General features: G+C 60.9%; 2 protein-coding genes across 3 annotated transcripts in view; one reads left to right on the top strand and one right to left on the bottom strand.

The window, feature by feature from the left end:
* Positions 1-20301, bottom strand: part of NHERF2 (NHERF family PDZ scaffold protein 2) — a 32514-nt gene extending 12213 nt beyond the window's left edge. Inside the window, exons 1-2 of one of the 2 annotated variants that reach the window (XM_068422062.1) lie at positions 20027-20301; positions 14985-15242 (exon numbers count right to left, since the gene is read on the bottom strand). In XM_068422062.1, the coding sequence (XP_068278163.1) occupies positions 14985-15242; positions 20027-20236 (468 nt within the window). In that variant the 5' untranslated portion in view covers positions 20237-20301. Of the gene's footprint in view, positions 1-14984; positions 15243-17164; positions 17233-20026 lie in introns of those variants that run through there. The other variant, XM_068422063.1, reaches the window with a different exon arrangement.
* LOC137676292 (uncharacterized) lies at positions 20235-20807 on the top strand. The gene has a single exon (XM_068422991.1). The coding sequence runs from the start codon at positions 20235-20237 to the stop codon at positions 20805-20807; it is 573 nt and encodes a 190-aa protein (XP_068279092.1).
* The last annotated feature ends 3625 nt before the right edge of the window (positions 20808-24432 follow it).

Raw genomic sequence — 24432 nt, 5'->3', positions numbered from 1 at the left:
TGCCAGGGAGGGGGCAGCCACAGCTTCTCTGGGCAACCTGGGCCAGGGTCTCACCACCCTCACAGCAAAGAATTTCTTCCTAATATCTCATCTCAATCTCCCCTCTTTCAGTTTAAAACAGTTCTCCCTCATCCTGTCACTACTTGCCCTTGTAAAAAGCCCCTCTCCAGGGAAAAAAAAAAAAAAAAAAAATCATCAGTGCAACATCCACTGATCAATAAAACCCAGCTCCTGCCAAACCAGGGCAGGGCTCCCAACACGCTCCAGCGACCTAAGCCGGGCCCAGCCCCGACCCTGAGCCCGCATCCTTGCCCTCCACAGCTTCAGCACACCCGTCTTTTTCCCATGGCCCCAGCGCCGTTAGTTCACCCCATCTGCAAACATTTCCAGCTCGCCTCGGAGTTCTTCAAAAACTGGAGAAAACAGGAAATGATTCAACCAGGCGAAGAGGGTCGGGTCCGCGCGACCTTAAAGGGTGCACGGGGCTCTGCGCGGCTAGGAACGGGGGGCACGTCTTGTGAGCAGATGGGAACATGTCTAGGGTCACCTATTCGGGTTTAAAAAGGACCTTTTTAAACCGTTTTCCTCTTGCTCCACTTTCACAGAGTCAGAGCTCTGGCAGCAGCGCGAAAGCACCGAGAAAATCACCCCAAAATGCCAGGGATCCCCGGGGCTCGGCAGGGCCGGTCCCTCCGCCTTCGGGGGATCCCCCGGGATCACCCGTGAAATCAAGTTACTCCATAAATAAACCACGCAGGGGAAAGCTTCGGCTGCAGGTTCCCTTTGGCCTTGAGGGTGGTACCCGGTGCCGTGTCCTACGCGGGCTTGCTCTGCTTTCACCCCAAAATCTCCACTTCGAGGCCCTTAACTGAAATGAACTCAAGATCTTTGTTTTAAAATAAATAAATGAATGAATAATCCCAATTCAGCATCTGTTCTGCGCAGAAATCCTCAGTCAAAACTACTTATCCTCCCGCAGAGATGACCTGGGGCTTTCGCTGGGCTCTTAAACCTCCCGACTAACACAATCCTCAGCCACTGGAAAAAACTGGGCTTAGCCCACAGCTCTGCAAAGCCCCTCTCTGGGCTCAGCAATCCCAGACCCCAGCCCACGCTCAGACACTCTGCCCTTACGTGCTCCGTCGACACGGAGCTGCTGTGTCTCGTGCCAGCTCTGCTGTTTATTTTCTTTTTGACCGGTGCCAACGTTTCCCTGGTTGTGTTCTGGGAAGATATTTCCTAAGCTCCCGGGGGGATTTTGCCTTTGTGAAACCCAAGCCCTGCGCTGAAGCGTTCCCTGGGACAGCGGCACGTTATCTGGGCTCCCCAGAAACCCGCCAGCACTCACCCCTGCACAAACACTTCGGTATTGCCCCGAGGAGGCTGCGCCGCCCTTTCACACGCCACAGAATCAATGAGGTTGGAAGAGCCCTCTGGGACCACCGAGTCCAACCATTGCCCTGACACCACCATGGCAACTAGACCAGGGCACTAAGTGCCATGGCCAGGCTTTTCTTAAACCCCTCCAGAGATGGTGACTCCACCACCTCCCTGGGCAGCCCCTTCCAATGGCTAATGACCCTTGCTGAGAAGAAATGCTTCCTAATGTCCAACCTGAACCTCCCCTGGCAAAGCTTGAGGCTGTGTCCTCTTGTCCTATCGCTGGTTGCCTGGGAGAAGAGGCCGACTCCCACCCCGCTACAACCTCCCTTCAGGTAGTTGTAGACTGCACTAAGGTCACCTCTGAGCCTCCTCTTCTCCAGGCTAAACACCCCCAGCTCCCTCAGCCGTTCCTCCGAGGTCAGACCCTCCAGACCCTTCACCACCTTGGTCGCCCTCCTCTGCACTTGCTCCAACACCTCAACATCTCTCTTGAAGTGCGGGGCCCAGAACTGGACACAGGATTCAAGGTGCGGCCTCCCCAGTGCCCAGTACAGAAGGACCTTGTGACACATTGAGCCTTTCCGCCTCGGCTTGGCCGAGCTGGAGACAACGCAGGCAGGAGCATTCCTGCCTGATTTACATTGTTAACATATTTTCTTTCAAGTCAGCTCCCGTGGCGTTTCCTCTCCTTTCGCATGTGGTTTCAGCCAGAAAATGGCTCCTTCGCTCGCCTGCTCCCTGCAAGGAAAACCTCCGCTGGCAGGGGGACACTGGGCTCCCATCCCGCTCCACAGCCACCTCGGGACACCGAGATGTGCTGGGGGGACAAGGGACACTGCTCGGGGCCTCAGTGTCCATCCCCACCGCCTCACCTCCAGCCAGGACCTCTCCATCCCTGCAGGCAGCGAGCGCCGAGGGACACACGGGAGGGGACACACGGGAGGGGACACACGGGAGGGGACACACGGGAGGGGACACACGGCCGCCTTTGGGGGTCGTGGAGAAGGGCAGCTCCAGCAGCGCAGGATCCCGACCCAAACCCAACCACCGGCCCACGGAGCAGCGAGGGGCGATGCTGGGAGCCGGGAAGGAGCCAAGCTGGGAGAGAAACCCGCTCAGGAAAGGGGCCCGAGGCGGCAGCAGCGCCAGAACAAGGGGCCCATTTACACCCTCACCCTCCCCTGGCAGTAATGGTTATACTGGGAGCCGAGCGGAGCCGCGGGCAAGCTTTAATTGCCACTATTATTACTACAATTTTGTTGGAAGCTCAAAGGCTGCTGCCTTCGCTCGGATTTCGGGATTACTTAACTTTAAGCAGATGTTTATCACCCTGAGCCGGGAAGGGGAGCGGGGTCCTCACGTCCCCAACATGAAAACCTGCCGTCTTTCACGCTACAAAGCCGAGGAAAGCCGGGAAAAGCGGGACCCTCACCGTGGCCACCGGCTCGCCATGAGAACCGGGGAGGCTTTGGGCTCGTGCCACGGCCAGGAGCGGGATCGCTGCCTCCGTTCACTGCCGTGCCAGGGATCCGCCGCCTGCTGCAGCCCGGCTGGTTTTCATCCCCCTTCCCCCAGCAATGACTCAAATCTTCCCATTAAAGCAGCACCAGAAAAGGGGGCTATTATAGCCCTGCATCCCCCCGGGCCAGGGGGACCTCGATGACACTTCTCGGTGGGGACAGGGCTGGCTGCTGATGGCAAATGTCAAAGGAGCCTCGAAACCCAGCCAGAGAGCAGGGCCACCGGCTAGCAGCGCTGCGAGGGCGGGGGGGCAGAGCACCCCCAGGGCTGTGCCACGGGGTGAGGACACGGCAGCTCTCACACCGTCCCCGCCGCAGGGGAAAGCAGAGCAGGGACGCTCCTGGGGCTTCCCAGCCCCGGGATGGTCCTCAGCTCCACGCCGGGATGCTGCGGCCCCCCGCGCGCCGCTGGGGAGGGCTCGGGGGCTCCCTCCCTCCCCGGCCGCACACGTTTCACTCAGCTCCATCCCCCGGCTCAGAGTCAGCCAGCGCCGAATCGGCTCAAACTCCAGATGTTGGTGAAATGCTATAAATAAAGGAGGGGGAAGGGGAGACGGGGCTGGTGGGACGCCAGGCCCACCGAAACACAAGCAGATGTTCCCCTTCCCCGTCTGCAGCCGGGATTGGGGAGCGAGGCGGCAGCACCCGGGATGGTGAGACCCCCCCAGCACCTGCAGAAGGGGGGTAATTCAGAGGTTTTCCACCAGCCAGGCCAGGAATAAATCCTTGGGCAGGACCAGCTCCGTAAACAACCTGCTTCCATTTTTATACAGCCACAACTCTCATTACCACCCACCCCGTTAGCCAAGGAGGTGTTTCGGCTCCGACACCAGCGGTCAAAGGAGAAAAACCTCGCTTCCTTCTTCTGATACAGACCTGACAGTGACTGACACCTGCTCTTAAAGCTCATCACTTCACAGCATCCCCTGGGCAGCAGCACCCGCTGCCTCTACATTGCAATGCTCAGGTGCTCCCCGGGGACAAGCAGGGACTGCGGCAGCACCCGCGGCAATCGCTGCCCTGGGAGAAACCAAGGGACCCAAACACGGCTGAGCTGCCACCAAACACCTTTAGGCAGAGCCTGTGATCACCCCAAAACAAGCAGAGTTGTCTTAAACATCACTGGGAGGAGAGGAGGGGTCCTGCGGGGTCCTGATAGTGCCAGCACAAACCGTGCCGTGGTGCCACCGTCCCCTGCCTCAGTGTCAAAGCTCCCTGTCACCCACACTGCCAGGCACCTCGTCTGCCCGCCCCAAACACAAGGTCTGGGCTTCTGTAGCTTATTTAAATTACTGCCATTATTCAAATTGCTCCAGTTATTTAAGTTGCCCTTCCAGGGCAATGCAAAAGCAATCAGAAAAAGTTAATGAGGTCCCTCAACGTCCTCTGCCAGCACCAAACCTCAGCCACGGCCCCACGCACCACAAAAGGGTGTTATCCCGAGAAACTGCCGGGCAGGAGAAAATGAGTGAAAGGATGTGAAGGGTGGGGAGGACGCCCGACCTCCAGCCCGTGGTGACAGTGCCTGCCAGGCTGGGCTGCCCCGTGGGACGGCACAGCTCCCACCCCCTGGGCACCCCGCACCAGAGCAGGGCGATGGGAAAGCATTTCTGTTACTGTCTCCTGTCAGGGTTTCACCTTTAAGGAATTTGCTGCCAGAGAAATAAGAGCCTGACCCCATCAGCTGCCGCTGCCCTACGGCGAGGGGTAAGCCTGGATTTGCCCCTCTCCGAAATCCCCGGCACTGTGCCGCGGCATTACAGAAATCCCCGAGCACAAAGGAGCCTCTCAGGAGAGGGGCTGCGGTGGGGGCCACGTCCTGGTGAGGACCACGCGTCCCCAATGGGGACAACCCTCTGGCTCCGTGGCATCCATCCAATCCCACCCGCCTCCCCCCAGCTGTGCTACCCCTGCCCCTCCTCAGCCACCCCACAGCTGGGCAATTCCTCAGCCACAAGCCACGAGAAGCAGCTTTTTTTTTTTCCCCCCCTGGCTTTGCTGGCATTTGAGCAGCCTCAGCCAGCCCAGGCACCCACGCTCTCCCCCAGGCAGGGCTGGAGCCAGGAACAGCAGCTCCATCTTGGCTGGGAGCAGCTGGCCCAGCCCAGGGAGAGACGGGGAGGGAGGACGGAGGAGACCGAAACCGCCACGTGCACGTGTTTTCTTTAGGAGAGAAAACTTTTCCAGCACCATCTGCCAAGGGAACACGCAGCCGGGATGCCGGCGAGCTCCCCTGCTCCAGGGGCATCGTCTCTGGGATTGGTCCTGCGTCCTGGCAGGCTGGGATGGGTCCAAGAGGAGAAACACGGGATCTCCGTTCTGGATGCAAAGGGATCTCAGCAGATCCAGGGGGATCTGTTTGCTGGTGGGTAGGAGGGAAAGGAGGCAAGGAGTGTCGGCCGCTCTGCACAGGGCTCAAACCACGGCTGGAGCGGCTGGAACAGGGGGAAAAGTCCTTCCCACGCTCGCCATGAACCCCCCGGGGCAAGGGGAGGGATTGCTGCAGTGGTGGGAAGGCAGCGGGAGATGCTGGGAAGGAGCTTCCCCAGTCGCCCCGCAGCCGAGAGCTCGCGGCCCCTCGGGGAGAGGCGTGCCCTGCCCCACGGCACCCCAAATCGGGGGCACAACCGCCACCCACAGCGGCACGTCCCAACCTCCTCAGCACCACTCCAAGGACAGGGGACGCGTCCCCAAGCACAGCCCCCTGCCCAGGAGCACCCAACGCACACCCCGCATGGGAGCTCGCACTCGCTTGCACCCAGGGCAGCCGGAGGCTCCGGCCAGAGCACCCTAAACCCGCTGACCACGCCGTACCAGCCTGCCCTTTGGACCCGCCAGCTACTCGCTAAGGCCAGGCCTTGAGCAATCACCACATCATTCATTAATGCCAGCCCCATTCGTTGACATTAATAACCCGGGTCATTAGCAGGGATCCACTCGTACCAGCTTTGCGCTCTCACTGCGACAAGCTTGGCACCAGCGATGCCGAGGGAAATGCCCCTTGAGATGGTGGTGGGGGCTCCTGTGCCACATGTCAGGGAACCCCGCTCCCTCCCCAGAGCGCCACACACCCTGTTACAGACGGGGCTCTCTCAGCCCCACACCCAGGGAAGACATTTTCTCCAGGGTCACCGCACGCTCACCAGGGTCCCCAGCACCAGGACACATCTGTGCCTCCCCAGCCCGGCCCCTGCCCGGGGAAGGGGGAGAACAGGCGCTGCTCTGTGAGCGCCGGGGAGCATCGGGACCAGGGAAGTTCAATAGTTTACCACCAATATTTGTCTTGGCCGGGCGGCATGGCTCGCTGAAGGAAACGGGGCAGGGGGAGGGCTCCAAACATCCTCCACATTCCTTCGAACGAAAGTAAAGCCGGCGCTGTGGCACCCGCGCTTGGGGTTCACCAAATGTAAAGCCCTCTGTACTTAAACATCCTGCAATAAAACATCCAGGGGTGCAATTTTCCAGACAGTAGGAGCGAGGGGCCTCGCTCCTCCCACAACCCCCCTCCTCCCACAAACCCACAACTCAAAGCTTTTGCACAAAATCTGTCGGTGGAGCTGATCCAGACGCAGCACCCAAAGCCCTTGGGGCTCTGCCTGGGGCTCTCCTCAACCTCCTCCCCACGACTCAGCCCTCCTTCCACAGCAAACGCTGCCATGTGCCAGCGCCAGCTCCGTCCTGCTGCAAAACACAGGGGCAAAGCGTGACCCGATGCGGGGAACACGAGGGCTTGCTCAGCCCGTACTGCTGCGACGCTCAGCTCAAAAATGACGTTTTAAACCCAGCTCCTTAAAAATGAGACCGCAGGACAAGGTGCGTTCCCGACGCCGTGCGGGTCTCCCGTGATAACCCCCAGAGCCAGCGCCGGGCTCCGGCTGCTCCTGCTGATAAACCCCAGGCAAAGGCGGGTGCGTGGCGTTGGGCCCCGAGCATGCCGAGGCCGCTGGCCCCGCTGCGAGCCGTGCCCCTGGGAAGGGCTGAAGAGGAGCAGAAATGCTTCAGGGAGCATCACAGGGCAATTTTTATCCCCACATTCGGGCTGCTCCAAGCCCCTCTCCAGCACGATGCGGGGTCTCCCACGTACCCCGTCCCCAGGACGGGCTCAGCCCTCCGATGTCCGTGGGAGCCCTACGCTCATCAGCAGCTGCCAGACAAGAGCAGGGAACTCTTCCAGGCAAGGCAGGCTATCCACCCCACTTAGAACTAATTAGGGCTTGTCTTAATTAAAGCCTGCTAACCACGAACAACCCCAGGGCCAGAACTAACTGATCTACCTGCGATGGCCTTTGGCTGCTCACGAGGGACTGCCAGCCCCGTGCACGCGAGCCAGCCCTGCGCCAGCCAAGGCAAGGCAGGAGCTGTCAGGATTGGGAAGAGCCATGGAGACTTGTCCCACAGCAAAGCATCACACCCTGGGGGACACCAGTCCAGCCAGGGGGCACAGCCCCATCCCCAGGGCTGCAGGAAGAGCTGCCACAGCACAGCCCGGGCTGGGAGCTCAGCCCGCCGAGGCAGCAGCGGAGGGATTAGCCCTCCCGCTGCCTTTTGTGCTGCTCTTTAACGTGTTTTTTTAACGGGATTAGTCCCTGTAAATCCGTCAGAGGGTTTAATCTCACAATGCCACGGGGGGAGCGTGGGACGGCTCAGTGCTGGGGCTGGAGACCCCACCGAGGGAAAGACCCGCTGCCCATCGCTGCCCGAGATGCCCCCAAAGCAGCCCCACACACCCCTGTGGCACTGGTACCTACAGGGAATCATCTGTCTCACCTTCCCCTTACTCATAAAACTACGTTTCCATTTCTCTTTCACAGAGTCACAGCTAACAGACACCTACCACCAGCTTACTGTACCTGGTAACAAACCCGTGCAAGGTTTTAGTGGGAAAAGAGACTTTTAGCCAACAAACCCCAGCTCCAAGTCTGGTTACGGTTTAAACGTAGGCAGCAGTGGAGCCGAAACCCTCAGGAGCCCAGGCAAAAGCTGTAATGAAATTAAATTACGATACGGATCTTGCCAGAAATAATCATGTCGACAGCTTGGGGTTTAATTCCTTATTCACAGAGACCTGTGGATCTGGAGAAGCCCTTTGCTGATTACAAATTTAATTTTCTCTCTCCCTCATATCCCAAGCTGGAGTCTCCCGAGACCACTGCCTGTAAAATCTCCACACCTAGAGACAGAGCTGAGGACCGGGAGCCAAAACCAGCTCGATTCAGACCTTGGTTTACACACCGAGTTCTCCTGCAGCGCTGGGTAAACCACCCAACCTCGCAGCCTCCTCGCAGGGCAGGAGGAGGTGGGACTCGCTCGACCCGCAGCACTGCCACGTTCGGGGTCAAACTCTGAGCGTTTTATCCTGGTGCATGGTGGCACCTGGGACAGTCCTGGACAGAGAGAGCTGGAAACAGGCAGTGTGTCCCCTCCTCTGTAACTAATTAGGGTTTTGGGATTAAATAGAGAGTGCAAATCAAACACCCCAATATTGTTTTAAGGCTTCCTCCAGCACGCCAGGACCACGAGCCCAACCAGCCCAGAGGAACTCCAAGGGATGGAGCAAAGTCACAGCAGCGGCTCTGAGCAGCTGCCAGGGCACATGCAGAAGGCCCCGATTCTGCCAGATTTTTAATTTCTTTGAAACCATTTAATATTTTTACTATTGAACAGAACCATTAAACAGCTGGCGAGGAGCCCACGTGTAAGCTGTTATTAAAGCAAGCTGCTCGAGCGCATCCCTGCGAGCAGAGGGGCCGGCACCGGCTGCTCCAGAGCGAGCTGCATTCTGAACAACTCCTATTTAATATCAGTTTTCAAATCATTTTGAGGGACAGCTTTTGATTACTCGGGGATGCAGAAGGGAACATCACCGGCTGGACCACACGCAGCATCTCTTGGCGTCAGCAGCGTCACCGCTCTGCAGCCGGGCGATGGGCCGGGACACAAACACCCACCCACGCTCCTGTCCTGCTCCCAGTGAGGTGGCAGGTCCCAGGGGTGACCCCACTGTCCCCTCGCAGGACCGAGTGTCCCTTGGGAGTGCACAGCCCAGGGAACAAAGGCTCCTGGCAGGGCGCAGCTCCTCCCGATGCTAATCTGCCTCCTGCCTCCCGCTCCCTTCCACTCGCTTTGTGTTTAACTAAAAATATCGCGGCGGAGGAAGTTTGTGCCGCGGGGTGGATGCTCTCCTCCCCGGGAGGGGCTTCCTGCGCTGCCCCGGCACAAAAATAACCCCCCAGCCAAGCTCCTCCGCAGGACCCACTGCCCACCCCGAGCAGGGCAGGCGAGCTGCGGCGGGGGGACGCCCGCTCAGCCCCTTCCCTCTGTCCCCACAGCCCACCCACAGCTCCCGGGCGCTTTGGGTGACGGGACACAGCCACAGTCCATGTGGAAGGAAGCGTTTTGCATCCAAACCCTCTTCCCTCAGCCCTGGGAGGATGCAAGCGTGTGGGACCTGGCGGGTCAGGAGCCAGGGCTGACCTGCCATGCTCCAGCACGGCGAGCAGCACACTGTTCTCTTCACCTTACGGCCCCGTGGGCGAGTGTCCCATCTCGTGTCTGGATTGCTCCCAGCAGGATGAAGCTCAGGTCCCTGCTGGCACCTCCTCCAAGTGCTGCAGCGATACCCAGACACGCTGCTCATCCCAACCCGAGCTGAGGCTCCAGCAAACCCTGCTGCAGACGGTGGCACCGAGACCCCAGCCCCAAACTGACACCAAAACCCAACGAACAAACATCAGGGGTTAACAGATTGCCGATGTGCGGGGACCAAGCAGACCAAGCTCACGCAAAGGGGGCTCTGCAAAAACAGGTCTTGCCCTGCGCCTTCTAACCAAGCGCCAAGTCACTGGGCTGTCAGAGGGACCAATGGTCTGAAAAATCGGGTTTTTTAATCCATTTAGCCTATTGCTGCCTGCACGGGAAAGGGGCAGGCTCCCAGGAGAGCAAAACACTCCACACTCCTCTGAGCAAAGCCCACGGTGTAGCAGGGGATCGGCACGGGCCACCACCCCATCGCCATCCCTGGAGAGGGCCCCTCCGGCTGCCACATGCCCCAGCCTCCGTCCCCAAGATGCTGCGAGCTGGAGCTGCTCCAGAGCCCACCCGCAGCCCCGGCACTGCCCAGCGCCACGACACACGATGCCGGCGAGCCCGGCGCCATCAATAATGCAGCGGGGTCAGCGCCGGCACAGGGCCACCGGCTTCCCCACGCGCCAGCCCGACTGCTGCCTCTGGGACAGGATTGAAGCACTAACCCCAAAAGCAAGCCCAGCTTTGCTGCCGCTCCTCGGCTGAGCTCCTGCAGCCAGCAGACCCCTCGCCAGCCCCATGCAGCCCAGCTGCCCTTTGCAGGGAGGCTGGGGGTCCCCAGCCCCACTGTCCTGCTTCCCAGCTCCCTGCGGGCACCTTCCCATCCCCATCCCCACTGTCCTGCTTCCCAGCTCCCTGCGGGCACCTTCCCATCCCCATCCCCACTGTCCTGCTTCCCAGCTCCCTGCAGGCACCTTCCCATCCCCATCCCAGCAGGGACGTGGGAAGCTGCGCTCCCATCCCATGCCCTCAGCTGGGCACAGCACTGGCAGCACCCCCAAACCCAGCTGCCACGGGAAGGGCAGGGAACGCTGCAGGGACACGGCCACAGCTCCTCGGGCTCCGTGCTGGGGGGTTTCCCCAAGCCTCTGCCCACAGAGCAGGAACCTCACCTGGGCTGGACCGGGGACAAGCTTTGCTGTCCTCCCCGATCACCCTCTCCCCGCAGGGCTGAGCCTGCCCCTGGGGCCCGGGATGCTGCAGGGAAGTGCTTTAATTTAAACCATGCACTTATTTTAGCATTGTTTTTTTTTTTTTTAATCACATAATTACTGCAGACATTTCTGCTCATGTTAGGTTTTATTACATCTTTGTGGTTATTGTACAAGCCCTAAATTTTGGGCCTCAACTGAGCTGGCAAAGTTCTCCAAAAACATCTGTCCTGCATTACTCCCCTTCCAGCGCTCCGGCAGAAAGCTGGCAGCTGGAGATGTTGCAACACAGAGTTTTATTTGCAACAGAAAAAGTTCTTATTCCTGACCCAAACAGAAGTGTAAATATTTACTGCCTTGATGTCAGCACTGTCCCCACACCTGTGAGTCCCGACAGGCACCCAGGTGCTCGTCCACCCTCCTCCAGAGGACAGAATCACAGAATCAATGAGGTTGGAAGAGCCCTCTGGGATCATCGAGTCCAACCATTGCCCCGACACCACCACGTCAACTAGACCAGGGCACTAAGTACCATCTCCAGTCTTTTCTTAAACCCCTCCAGAGATGGTGACTCCACCACCTCCCTGGGCAGCCCTTCCAATGGCTAATGACCCTTCCTGAGAAGAAAATGACGGCACGTCTGTCCCCAGGCTCATCAGCTCCTCTGGAGCGGGCCGGTGGCACACAGGAGGCTCAGAGAGCTGGCCACAATTTCCCCCGTGTCGGCGGAGGGACACCCATGATCTTGCCACCACCATGCCAAGGTGACACCGTCCCTCCCCAAGCAGGGGCCAATTAACAATCGGCCGCTAATTCCCCTATATCAGAACTCCCAGACCCAACAGGCTGCTTGAATCCAGCAGCCACAAGCCATGGCTTTGCTTCCCAAAAGACAAACGCTGGTTGTGAAGGTCCCTTTGCCCACCCACCCCCCCGCAGTCGTGCTTTGGTGCGACGGCAGCAGCGACGGAGGGGAATTGCGTCACCCCAAACCCATCTCGGTGACTCTACTGCTGTTCTTGTTTCTCCTACAAACACACCTGAGAACACAGTGATGCAGCGAGTCCCAAGGACACTGCTACGGTGTAACGGGGGTCCCAGTAATGGCACATCCCTCGCACCGCGCAGCAGCCGAGCCACAGCCACAGCCTGCAAAGGTGCTGCCAGCCCTGGGCCACGCTGCCCACGTACCACGAGCACCCCAGGATGGCCAGCAGCACCCAGGCCACGCTGCCCAGCCCTGCAGCGTGCTGGCCTTTTACAGGCTGTTAGCCCAGGCATTTAATTAAACAGCCACCACTGGCTCACACCGCTGCCCCAAGGGCACCTTTGCAATAAAAGCAGCTCACCACGAGGCACCCAGCACAGCCCCTGCCATGCTGAGACCCCCCTGCCTGCTACCCCCCAAACCCCCGGGGACTCGGTGCTGGGTAGGGCAGAGCCAGAGCTTCAGGGAAAAGCAGAAAACAGCCCAGTGGCCACAAGAACACGTTTGGGATGGGGGAGCGCATGGCATGGGGGGCACAGGCCCCACTGCTGCCCCTGCAGGGGGCACAGCGTGGGGCAGGCAGCGAGCAGGCAAACCCCCCAGCACAGGCAGGCACGGACCTGGGTGCAGCGGTGTCGGACAAGGGCAGGGCAGACCCTGCTCCCCCCGTGCCACCACGCAGGACACACGTCCCCAGGGTGCCGGGGATGGCAGCGCAGCTGCTGGCAGCCAGCCCTGCCGACCTGCTCTCGGGGCAGGCAGCCTGATTTTAAATACGTGCTGCATTATTCATGGCATTACCGTGGTTCCTGGAGCACAAGGTCCTGCTCACCAGGTCCCTGCCGGGGTGCACGCTGACCTCCCCACCCACGGCAGCTCGCCACGGGGTCACTCCTCTGGGGAAATGAGTGGGGCAGCATGGGGGAGGCTGGCAGGGCTGTGCCCACCCTGCCTGCTGCATTGCCTCCCCGCTGCCCACTGCTACAGCCTCCAGATTTCCCTCTTGCTTGTTGCTGCACTGAACAACCCAGGCTCAACTCAAGGAAAACCGCAGCCTTTACATAAACAAACGCTGCTCATAAAAACGTTGCTCCCTGGGAGCAGCCCAGAGCATCGGCACCAGTTCCCGCAGGGGCAGGTTGGGGCCGGGGTCTGCAGGGGGAAGGGAGCTGCCTTTTCTCCTCCTACTAAACGCCTCCAGGGAAGCTACACAAAAGACCCAAGCGCAGCCCAGTGCCACCCAGCTCAGAGCCTGGTCCCCTCCAAACCTAGTTTAGGGCAAGTCTCTAGCTGGACCCCACTGCAGGGACAGAAATCCCTCCCAAAGGGCCCCCGCACCCCCCGTGGGCCCTGCTCTGCAGGGTGAGGGTCAGGCTGGAGCTGCCCCATGCAAGGACGCGGTGCTGGAGGGCTGAGCACTGCAGGAGCTGGGGTGCACCATCGCTCCCCTGGCCTCCAGCCATTTCGGACCTAGGAGGAGAGCCACATCGCCCAGACCAAGAGCCTGGAGCAGGTACTACCGCCTTGAAGCAAGCAGGACCGCAAGGCACAGGAGCAAGGTGCAAGTCCTGCTGCTCCGGCCACCCCTCACCTCGCACCAGGGTCACTCACGGCCCCGGCACGGAGAAGTGACCTTGGCCAGGACAGCCTGCAGCGCCCAGCTCTTCAGAGAGCTGCTGCAGGAGCAAACGAGCCGCTGCCCTGAGCCCTGCGAGCACCCGACACGCTCAGCACCCCTGTCCCAGCCCCACACGGCCGGCATCACCCCCACAGCCAGTTCCCTTTGTCCAGCTCAGGCTCCACCAGACACCAGCCCCGGCTACAGCACAGCCAGCACCAAACATCCCGGCCGCGCTGCCCCAGGTGAAGCCCCCGGCCAAGCCCCCAACCCCTCCAAGGGGGAGCGTGGGTGCTTCTCCCCCCTCGCACCCCAGCCCTGCCCGGCTCTCCCCATCCCACCCTCTCCTTGGAGAAGCCAAAACCCAAAGGCCGGAAAGGACCGTCCCGTTCCCTCGCCCGACTTCCCGTCAGCACACGCTGTTGGATTGCAACCAGCAAACGAAACAGAGGCAGGAGAGGAAATCCCCAGCTTGGAAAGCTGCCCCCGGCCGTGCGGGGACGGCTCCTCTCCCACCGGCCATCCCAGGGGCCACCAGCCCCGCACTGCGCCGACCCCCAGGGGAAACGCACCCACCGTCACCACACAGACCTTCAAACAGCTTCACATCGTGCAATGAGTAAAAAATATAAATCCTGCCTCCCACCCTGCCCCTGCCAGCCCCAGGGAAGGGGGGTTCCTCCTCTGCAAATGCCAAACAGCTCCGGAGGGGAGGGCGGGAGGTGAGACCCCCTCCTTATCGCCGGACGTGCACGTGCCTCCTGCCTCTTATCTGCGCGGGGGGAAATTGCTTCAGCTGTGACTGCGTGGGGGCTCCTGAGGACATGGAGCTTTCCTGACATCTCCACCTCTGTCCTCCCGGCAGCCCCACGGCCAGCATCCAGCCACCACCCCACTTGTGAGGGGACAGAGGTGCCACCCCCTGCAGCCCCCGCACGCTCCCCAAGGAGGAGGGTGGCAGCTCCGTGATGGGCACCAGCACCCCCTGCCCAGTGGGACACAGCAGCGAGCACAGGGTGGAGAATGGAAGGGGACAGATGGCTGCAGAGAGGTGACAGAGCCACCGGCTTGGCCAGGTGACACCCGCACGGCTCCTGCCACGTTCACACCCGAGCGAGGGCAGCGCCGGGACCGGACCGTGCTATCTGCGGGGTGCAAGGCTGCGCCGTCCCCGCCAGCCCAGCCCCAGCAGCGAGGCAGCCACGGAAACTGGACGTTTTCCACCCCCAAATTCTTTCCTTTTTGGAAAGGAGTTTACCAATAAAAGGCACTTACTGCAGAATCGCAGTCCAGACCCAGGCCACTTGAAAAAGAGCTAATTTCCTTCCTATTTAAGCAAAAAGCTGAGAACACATTCGCCCCAGATGTTCCCTCCCTCCTGCAAATAACGGAGGGGAGAGAAGCTCAATCACAAGCTCCAGCTTCGCCGCGTCCCTGGTCTGTGCAGCCTGTCCCCGTAGGGAAGCAAGACCCAGGCCGGGTCACTCGTCCCCGAGGCTGGTGACCCCCCACAGCTCCCGGGGCTCCTGAGCCCCTTGAGGGGTGCAGGAGGGGAGAGAGCAGCGCAGTCCCCAGCAGCCGATGCTGCTTCAAGCGAATGAGGCCAAGGGGAGCTCGCCCACTGCTCCGGGACACAGCGGGGTCCCCAAAGCCACCAGCCACCTACGGAAGGTTTTTCTCCGACGGGAAGCAAGCCGAGCAGGGTGCTCCCAGGGTGGCTGCCCACGCTCTGCCCTCACCTTCCTGCTGCCGTGCGAGGAGAAGCTGTGCGAGTGCCGCTGGAGGCTGCCCCCGCTCAGATCCAGCTGCGGCTTCCAGACGTCCCCGTTGTCGCTGCCCACCGACTTGGCGGGCGAGCCGCTGGAGCTCAGCAGGATCCCGCTGTGCGCCATCTCCTCCGTGCACGTCAGGCGCAGGCTGCACAGGTACTCGTCCGTCTCCTTGTCCACCACCAGCAAGCGGGTCTCCGTCTCCACGGCTTTGATGCGCTGCACGACCTGGAAAGGAGAAGAACAACTGAGCAGAAACCCAGGGAGCTCCGGGCTGCAGCAGAAGCTGGACCCAAGGACCATCAACTCCCCAGCACCCTCCTGCAGCTTCGGTCCTGCTGCAGGGTGCGAGCTTGCTGTCACTTCCAGCCATCAGTGACAGGGAAGAAGGGCAGAACGCGGCTTTGGGGGACCCCCAGCATGGAGTGCCTGTTGCCTGCAGCCCCAGGTGATGATGGTGATGGCTCTTTCCATCCCATGCCCTGCAGCCAACATGACAGCTCTGCCCAGGGCAACTGCCCAGGGCACCAGGGGTCACCCGCTCTGCTCACACAGGAGCTCTCCCTGCTTCATTGCCCCCAAGCACCACAAACCTGCTGCCTGGCTTCGTCCCCGAGAAGGACAACAGAACCTGTCCCACCAAGTCAACAGCACCGCACACCCTCATTTCCTTCATCTGGGGGGTCTTTCTCCCCCCATGCCCCAGGCAGGGTGGAGAGCCGGGGTGCAGAGGGAGGCACCAAGCACCCACGCGCACATTCGGTGCCTGGGCTGCCTTTGCTGGGTGCTCCCCACCACACCGGTGTACCGGCCACCCCCCACCCTGGGGGGATTTATAAAAAACAACCTGCTCTGTGCCAGGGGCCAGCAGAGATAAGGGAAGCGGGTGCTGGGAGCGGGAGATGGGCCCATCCCTGCAGGGATGCAGCTCCAGGCAGCGCTGAATGGGGACCATTGTCCTGCCGCTGCCCGGCTCCATCGCGGGGATCGGTGACGGGCAGAGGCTCTGAAAGGAGCCGGCGGTGCCAGCGCAGCGGGGAGAGCTGATCCCAGCAGGGCAGGGGGGTAAATCACACCAGAGTGGGCTGTGATGGAAATGGGGCAAGTCCAGGCTATGCAGGGGAGCAGGGTAAAGGGAAACCGCCCCCAGCCTCCCTGCCAGCCACCTCCTCCTGCACAGGCCTTCATCCCGAGGAGGAGGAAGGGTGGTATCGCTGGCAATGCTGCTCGGCAGCCATCCCCACCCATGGCGGGGCCCTGAGGACCACAGACCCGTGATCCCCCAGGCGTGCTGGGAAAGCCCCGTACAGCGCTGGGCTTCCTTACGGGGCTCCCGCTCTGATCTAGGTCACACCAGCCACCGACAAGGTTAGAAGTGACAAACGAGCCTAATGCGCAATTAGCTGGCGTTTATTTACTCCCTTGCAAGCTCCATTCAAGGTCAACAGAGCCAGTATCTGCAAATGAAAAAAAAAAAACCACCAACAAGAAATTTATAGACTGCAGACACGGCTGCTTGTCCTGACCCAAGCGATCTGCAGCCCCCGTCTCCGCGCACCACGTCGGGCACGGCGTGCCCAGGGCTCACACCCGTACCCAGCCTGAAAGGTTCTGCTCCACCAAGACCCAGAAAATCCATCTGCTCCCTTTCAGATCTATTTACGTGCGACACCATACGGTGCTGCCTACACCGGTGAGGCAGCGCCTGTGTGAGGCCAGTTCTCCCGGGGGACACCTGGGAGCAGGCAGCCAACCCGCAGCAGCAGGAGATGCAGAGGGGCAGCGTGCAGGAGGAACACGCTGGGTCCCACACAGCAACATCCCCCAGACTCCACTGTTGGGGTGCTCCAGGCATTAGGCTCAGCCCGCTGCTGAGCTCCTCCACAGCCACAGAGCATGTGGGGCTGGGGACAGCAGCGATGGAGCGAGCGTCCCCCCAGCCCCAGGGCTGAGCCAGGCAGGGATGGAGAGCGGGCACAGAGCAGCCCCTCACCCTCTCCCCGTTAGCAGGGACGAGCAGAAGGGGCTTTCTGTGACAAACTCCCCCGGCAGCAAGTCGCTTTGGGGACAGGGCAGCGGGGTGGAAGGCAAAGCAGCAGCTGAGCGCACAGCGAGGTCCTGCCCGACGCGGGCAGAGCCCGGCACCCTACCCGTTTCCGAGCCATGGCCACGGCCTTGAGTCCGCAGCTTTTCTGAGGACGACACGGTCTCCCCCGCGCATCCGGCACCTCAGGACCTTCTCAGCAGCCGTCCCGGCCGCATGATTTCCGCAGCTCCACCCAAACAGACTTTCACCCCTGGCTACACCAGCCTGGGCCCTTCCACCCTTGCCAAACATCAGCTGCCCAGGAGGGAGACTCGTGGTGCCACTGGGAACAGCTCAGTTCATCCCTCCTGCTCTGAAAGAGATGCCTCTGCCCGGGCACCGCTGCCAGCCTCAGCAGGGACCTCAAGGCTTTCCCACACCACCTTTGAAGGGCACAGTCGGATCGCCTTTGTGCGTGCCACACCAGTGTGGAGACACCGACAAGGAAGAACGGGTCTTATCTGAAAATTGCACATCTCCAGGGAGACCATCACCCCCATCTCCAGGGAGACCATCACCCCCATCTCCAGGGAGACCATCACCCCCATCTCCAGGGAGACCATCACCCCCATTCTCCAGGGAGACCATCACCCCCATTCTCCAGGGAGACCATCACCCCCATTCTCCAGGGAGACCATCACCCCCATTCTCCAGGGAGACCATCACCCCCATTCTCCAGGGAGACCATCACCCCCATTCTCCAGGGAGACCATCACCCCCATCTCCAGGGAGACCATCACCCCCATCTCCAGGGAGACCATCACCCCCATCTCCAGGGAGACCATCACCCCCGGTACGACCCCCAGAACACCATTTTTCCATGCTGCAGAGCAGACCCAAGCCAGGGGGAGGTTGGTCAGACAGTGCTCAGCACCTGCAGCCACAGGAATCCAGGACAAACCATCCACCAGCTGATCCCAGGAGAGGCAGCACCCAGCTCCTACACCCCGCAGGCTTCAGGCACAGCAGGAGCCCCTGCCCTGCCCTGCACACCCACTGCCCGCCTGGGCGAGGAACCAGGCTGCAATTTTGCATCCAAGACGTGAAACGCCCTGAGAACACGTTCTGCCTTCGCTCCTTGGGTAAGGCCAGGAAAAAAAACAGAGAACAAAGACACAAATGCCGCCAGCTTCAGCTCGAAACACAGTTACACCCAAACAGCACAGCCTTGTTTGCTGCAGGCTCTGTCCCACCGCAGCTTCAGAGGCACATGGAGAAGCGTTACTTATTCAAGGTTGGGGACGTCAGCAGCGCAAGGAGGAGAGGCCACACGACCCAGCTGCTCCAGCCCCTCGGCAGGAGCCAGTGTCTGACCTGCCACAGCATCGCCCTCCCCACAGCCCATCCGTGCTGGTTGTTTTGGGGAGGGGGGGAGAGGTTCTCGCTATTTTGATGCGAGAGGAAGGGTGATCCCAGAGGGTGTCCCGGGACAGGGAACAGTGGGAACGCAGCATGACTGTGAGCTTCAGGACACCCTGGATGGGACACTCCGTCCCATTCACTGCTCTGCTGCAGGGAGCGAGTGCCAGGGCCAAATCCTGCCTCCACCACAGCTGAATCCCGCCTCCGCCAGCAGAAAATGGAAGACAGGAAAATTTCTCCCACTCACTTGACCTACTGGAAACCCCTCGAGACACAGCTGGCTGCCTCAGCTCCGCTATCGCCCACCCCCAGCACCCCAGTTCCAGCAGGGAGCCCTGATGGCTTCCAGTACAACGCAGCTCCTTACAGGAACGCAGCCCTCCTTTGTGCCCAGCCAGCTCACAGACGTGGATCCTCCTTCAAGGGTTTGGAAATCACATTCAAGACAAACATTAACTTTTACACAGCCGGCTCAGCTCATCAAAACAGGCTGTTAGCAATGAAAACCCCCCCAGCCCATGGCCACGAGGCTTCATTGGAGGCACCTGGAAGGCTCTGCCCCACCTCGAGCACAGCAACATCCCCACCTGGGGGGGACGCCAGGGAACCCGCACCCCCAAAACACCGCTGGGTCTGCGAGCTCCCCGAGGCACAGCCCTGCTCTGCCCCCACATCCTAGCAATGGGGGCCACCCATGTGTTTTAAGTTACTAAAGCACTAAACCCCGCTAGCCATGAGGCAAACGGGCACATTGGGCACCATGCCCCTGCCAGGCTCCGTGTCTCCAGTGGGACAGGAGCAGCTCAGATCTCAATGCTTGTTTTTTCGACTAAACTGTTTAACAAACACAAGCTCCAGTTTTATAAGCAGAAAATGACACGGCCTGAAGTGTGCAGCTTCTGTTACAGAGCTGGCAAACAGCTCGCTTGGACCCCCCCGGTCACAGCCGTGGTCTAGGAACAGCCATGATGTCCCCACAAGCCCTATCTGGCTTAAGGCAGCCAAACTGCCCACCATCTGCAGAGCTTTATCAGGAGGTTTTTATCCTGATCCACCCTGGGCTGCACAAGCAGGAGCAGCTCGAAGTGGCTGAGAAAACACCCAGCAGAGCCGGAAAGAAAGCCCGGGTCTCCCCATTCCTTTCCACCCCAGGTTGTGTAACGCAGCGGTGCCCTGCCCATGCCCAAACACCTCCGGCTCTCCCACCTTCACGCAATTACAACATCCTTTCCCCAGCAGCGCACACCACACAACCATTCTCATAGGAACTTGGTGCCCAAGGCATGCAAAACCCCCCTGCAGCGCAGACCTAGGATCTGGGGGGGCACCCAGGCGTAGGATTTTGGGGGGCACCCATCCCACCCCAACAACCACCAACACCAGCCAGGGTGAGGATGCTCCAGCACTGATATTTTGGGAGAAAAACACCCATTTAGCCCACACCGGGGAGGCTGGAGCCGGGCAGAGCCAAGCCGGGGAGGAGGCTCGGAGCTGGGGTGCCCACCCCGGGGGTGCCCCAGCCACCCTGGGGGTGCCCCCACCACCCCCCCGCCCTAGCCCACACCTGGTGGTGCGTCTCCTGCTCCACGTTGAGCCCGTTCACCTCGACGACGCGGTCCCCGGCGCGCAGCCCCGCCGCCTCGGCCGGCGAGCCGGGCTCCACTTTGCGGATGAACTGCCCGCTCTTGCCCTTCTCGCCGTGCAGGTGGAAGCCGTAGCCGCTCTCGCCCTTCAGCATGCGGCACAGCCGCGGCTTCAGCTGGTCCTTGGCCATGGCCGCGGCGGCCGGCGCGGAGCGGAACGGCGCGGCGGGCGGGGGCGGGTGGACGCGGGGCCCCTTTTATGCGCGGCCCGGGGCGGGCGCGGGGCGGTGGGGCGCGGGGGGGCGGGCCGGGGCCGGGGCCGGGGCGCTGCGCAGCGCGGCCATGCTGCGCGCTGCCCCGCGGCGCCGGGAGCGCGGCGGGCGGGGACGGGGACGGGAGGAGCCGGGGCGGAGCTGCAGCCCGGGACGGGGACGGCCGAGAGACGGGGCGGGCGGAGTCGGGACCGGGACCGGCATCGGCACCGGCACCTGGGCTGACATCGGCACCGGGACCGGGATCGGCACTGGGACCGGCATCGGGGCTGACATCAGCACCGGGACTGGCATCAGCATCGGGACCGGGATTGGCACCGGGACCGGGATCGGCACTGGGACCGGCACCGGGGCTGACATCGGCGCTGGAACTGACACCGACACCGGGACCGGCATCAGCACCGGGACCGGGATCGGGACCGGGACCGGCACCAACACTGGGACCGGGAGGATGGAGCCGGGCAGATGGAGTGGGGATGCCCGGGGCTGATCGGGGCCTCCCGGGGCTCTCCCACAATTGGGAGCGACCCGGGGCTCTGCGGGCTCAGCTCCGGCTCCAGCTGCCGCGGCCCCCCCCCGGTGCAGCACAGAGCCCCCGGGCTGGGGGCAGCCCCGCAGTCCCCCGGGCCAGGGCAGTGGGCAACCCTGCGGGCAGCTGTCTGGAGCCCATCACCCTCCGGGCCAGCTTGAGGACCACTGCTGACACCCAGCTGCTGGGTCCCCCTGGATCTGTGGGCCAGGCCCCCCGTCCCCGCTCCCCTCCGGGAAGGGGTACCCGGGCCAAGGCTCAGCCGTGGGGCAGCGCAGCTCTGGGGGACACGGGCAAGGAGCACCCCGCGAAGGGGAGGCGATGGGAGCAGGGCCTGGAGCAGAGGCCACTCATCCAGAGAGCTCCTCCTGAATCGATGGGATGTGCTGGGAGCCCCTGGTCCGGGGAGGGGAGGACACAGCCCAGCAGCTCCTCTGCCCACCCAGCCCGTGACCGCGGGGAGATGCGGAGCGCTTTGTGGGGTGTCTCTGCCGAGCCACCCAGTCCGGCACACGCAGAGCTCATGGGCTGATGCACTTCATACGTTCATGTGAAAGAGCTCGGAAATGTTCAGTGTCCCCCTGAACGCCGGGCTGGGGCCGGGGTTCGTTAGCGGGCAGCTCTGCCGTGCTGGTCCCAGACGTTCCCGGTGGGGTAAGGCTCCTGCTCCATCCCGGGTGCCCATCCCAGGTTTCACCTGGAATGAGTTGGTTTTGGTGAAACCCGGAGATCCTCGTCTGCACCCTTTTGCATTCCTCATCTTCATTTCCTTGACACCTCTTCCAAGGAGGAAACGCCCCAGATCAGTTGTCCCCGTGTTGGTGCTGTCACATGCCCGTGTCACAGGTTTTCTAGCTCTCTGTGTATTTCTCCTTCCTCATCTGCCTTCCTACCAGGTGTTCGTAGAGCTGAAGCAAACACAGCGGCCAGATTGAGGCAGTAAATAAGACTCCAGAAATTAATATTGATTCGCTTTTCATTTGTAGCCTGCTTTAAAAAAAATGACTTCCACTGCAGCGATGTATAAAGTCACTCTGCGGTGCTGCAGAAGCGCCGATCGCGGCACAAATTCTTGGGTGACACGAGAGGAGGCCAGAGAGCTGGGAAATTCGGAGGCTGTTTGATTTGCTGTACGATGCAAGTGCTCCCTTGAGCCTCTTTGTGGAGTCCTGAAGCCTTTTATCGGGCCAGAGGAGTGCGAATAATTGATTTTTCCACTCACTGGCCAAACCAAAACGCTGGAGGGAGTGGGGGGAGGAGAAGGAATTGTTTCCAGTTTATTTGAACAAAAAAGTTTTTCCTTTTATTCAGTGCAATAAAAACACGAGGGATGAAATCTTTGGGTGGTCACACAGAATATTTTAACCCTTTTGAACGTCTTTATAAAAGCGTTGGTAGCTTGCAAAATAAAAATAAAGGGAGAAAATATCATTTCAAAAAGGATGTTTGAGTTTTTCAAAAATGCTTATTTTTTTGAGCACGAGCATTTTCTCAAGTGTGACTTGGATTTGTTGATTTTTTTTCAACCTCAGTGTCCCCAAAAGGCATTTTTTTTCCCCAAAAAAAACATCTATTCATTGTAGAGAAATAAAGGAGGGTCAGGTGTGGGGTGTCACCTGTCTGGCAAGAGGATGGAAGCCAGCAGAGATGCTGGGATCTCCATACAGCTCCTGGGAAGGCCCGAGCACCCCAGGAGGCAGCACCAGCCCAGGCGTTTGCCCCGGGGGCATCGGGACCCCCGACCGAGCCGCTGCCGGGTCCCCTCTCCTGCCGGGACACGGAGGGGACTTGGTACAGCGCCAGCTCAGCACAGGATTTTTGCCTGCCTGCTGCTGGTCGCACACACTGTGAGCCTCAACTGGAGCTTTTATTTAAGTCCCAAGCGGGCCAGGCTGGAGGCTGAGGGAGTTCGTGGGATCTGCGTGCTCGCTGGCTTGGAAGGGCTTGAAGCCCTTTTCGTTTGACATCTGCTTCTGATTCCTTCCCTGCGCTCGGCTGGGCAGCGACAGAGAGTCACACCTGTGTCCTGAACCCTGTTTGCTTTGGGCCTGATCCTGTGGCATCACTAATGCAAAACACAAATGCTGTGAGGAGCTTCGCAGTCACGGAGATGAGGCTCGGCTGGCGGGGTCCCTGGGGCGGCACCGGGAGGGGGTTTTGGGGGTCCATAAAGTCCATCTTCGTTCAGAAACTGGCAAAACCTCGGCTGATAACCCGAGATCTTCAGGCTGGCTTGTTTCTGAGGGGGGTGGGAGGTCAGGGTGAGGGGCTCTGAGGGTTTGCCGAGGCTGGTGATGGAGTCGCTGGGCTGTCCCAAAGGAACCTTCCAAAGGTTTTGCACGTGCCTTTGGGCCACCTTCTGCCAAAGAGGACACACGTTTTCAAGGTGCCGGGAGCCCCGTGTCTCGCTCCTGGCTCCACCTCGTGCTTGTTGGGCTGCTTTGGGCAGATCCCACAGCTCCTCTGTCTCCCCGAGGGGTGCGGGTCGCGCCCCGGTGCTGGTCCCACTCGAGGATGGGAGCTTCGCCAAAGGCAGGGGAGGGCGAGGGCAAGGCCGGGCGCTGCTGGACACCCCTCCCTTCGGCTTGCGTGGGACAGCGCACCCACCTCAGCCATGGGAGCAGCTGGCAGGGAGATGCTCTTCCTCCCGCGCAGCCTCCTCCTCCCCACAGCACCCTTTGCCCCGTGTTTATCCGCCCCCCAGCTCCACACCCAGCTTCCCACCGCCGAGCCGGAGCTCGCTGGGCTGGTCACGGCCACGCTCCGTGTGCTGGGAGCCCTGGAGCACCCGTGGCACCTCCTGCCTGGGCGTGGAGGGACACCCGGGTCCCGCACCCGAGCTCGGGGACGTGCCCTTGTCAGCGGTGGTGTTTGATGGTCCCTGCTGGGAGCTGCACGGAGCCGTTGCTGCTGCAGTAATTAGCTCTGAGGATTAATAAATAAAGTCCCGGGCTTTCCACCTGGCGTGGATGCGGCCGTGCCTGTTCCTCCCTCGTTTCGCCATCGCTCAGCGCGGGGCTGCTGGATCCCAGCAGCTCTCGGGGGAGCAGCAGCTCTCATGGAGCAGGGAAAATCCCGTGATTTATTTGCGCTGCCAGAGGAATTGGGAAGGAGAGGAGAGCTCATAAAAAGCACCGTCTCGTTTTCTCTAGGCCTCTGTGTGTGGCACTATTGAGCTGTAAACATTTTCCAGGTCAGATTTATAGAGATAGAAGGAGAGCTGATCATTAGGAGGATTAATTATACTCTTTGTGGGTTGTGAAAGTCCAGAAAATTCAGTTACACTGCTGAGAGCTGGGAGATGCCCCTTGTGCAAGCTGGCAGGTCCGTGTGTGCCCAGGTCCTGAGGGCAAGCAGACGGCAGAGCTCTGGGTACGGCGTGGAGCTGGCGACGGTCCCCAGCCAGGCTGGGCACACCCAGGACATCCCACACGCCCGCACACCCACGAGTGTGCCAGCAACGATCCTGCTCCCGCGCCCCGGGCTGTGCCAGCCGCCCTGCTCCGCACCCGCCGTGTCCCCGCGGCATGGGCACCCCACTGCCTGCGCTGCGCAGGGTGACGGCCACGCCACTGGCCACTGCTGT

This window comes from Nyctibius grandis, chromosome Z, assembly GCF_013368605.1.
Source record: "Nyctibius grandis isolate bNycGra1 chromosome Z, bNycGra1.pri, whole genome shotgun sequence".
In the NCBI taxonomy this organism is placed as follows: domain Eukaryota; kingdom Metazoa; phylum Chordata; class Aves; order Nyctibiiformes; family Nyctibiidae; genus Nyctibius; species Nyctibius grandis.
Note: the sequence above shows the minus strand (reverse complement) of the source record. Positions and strands in the feature narration are given on the sequence as shown.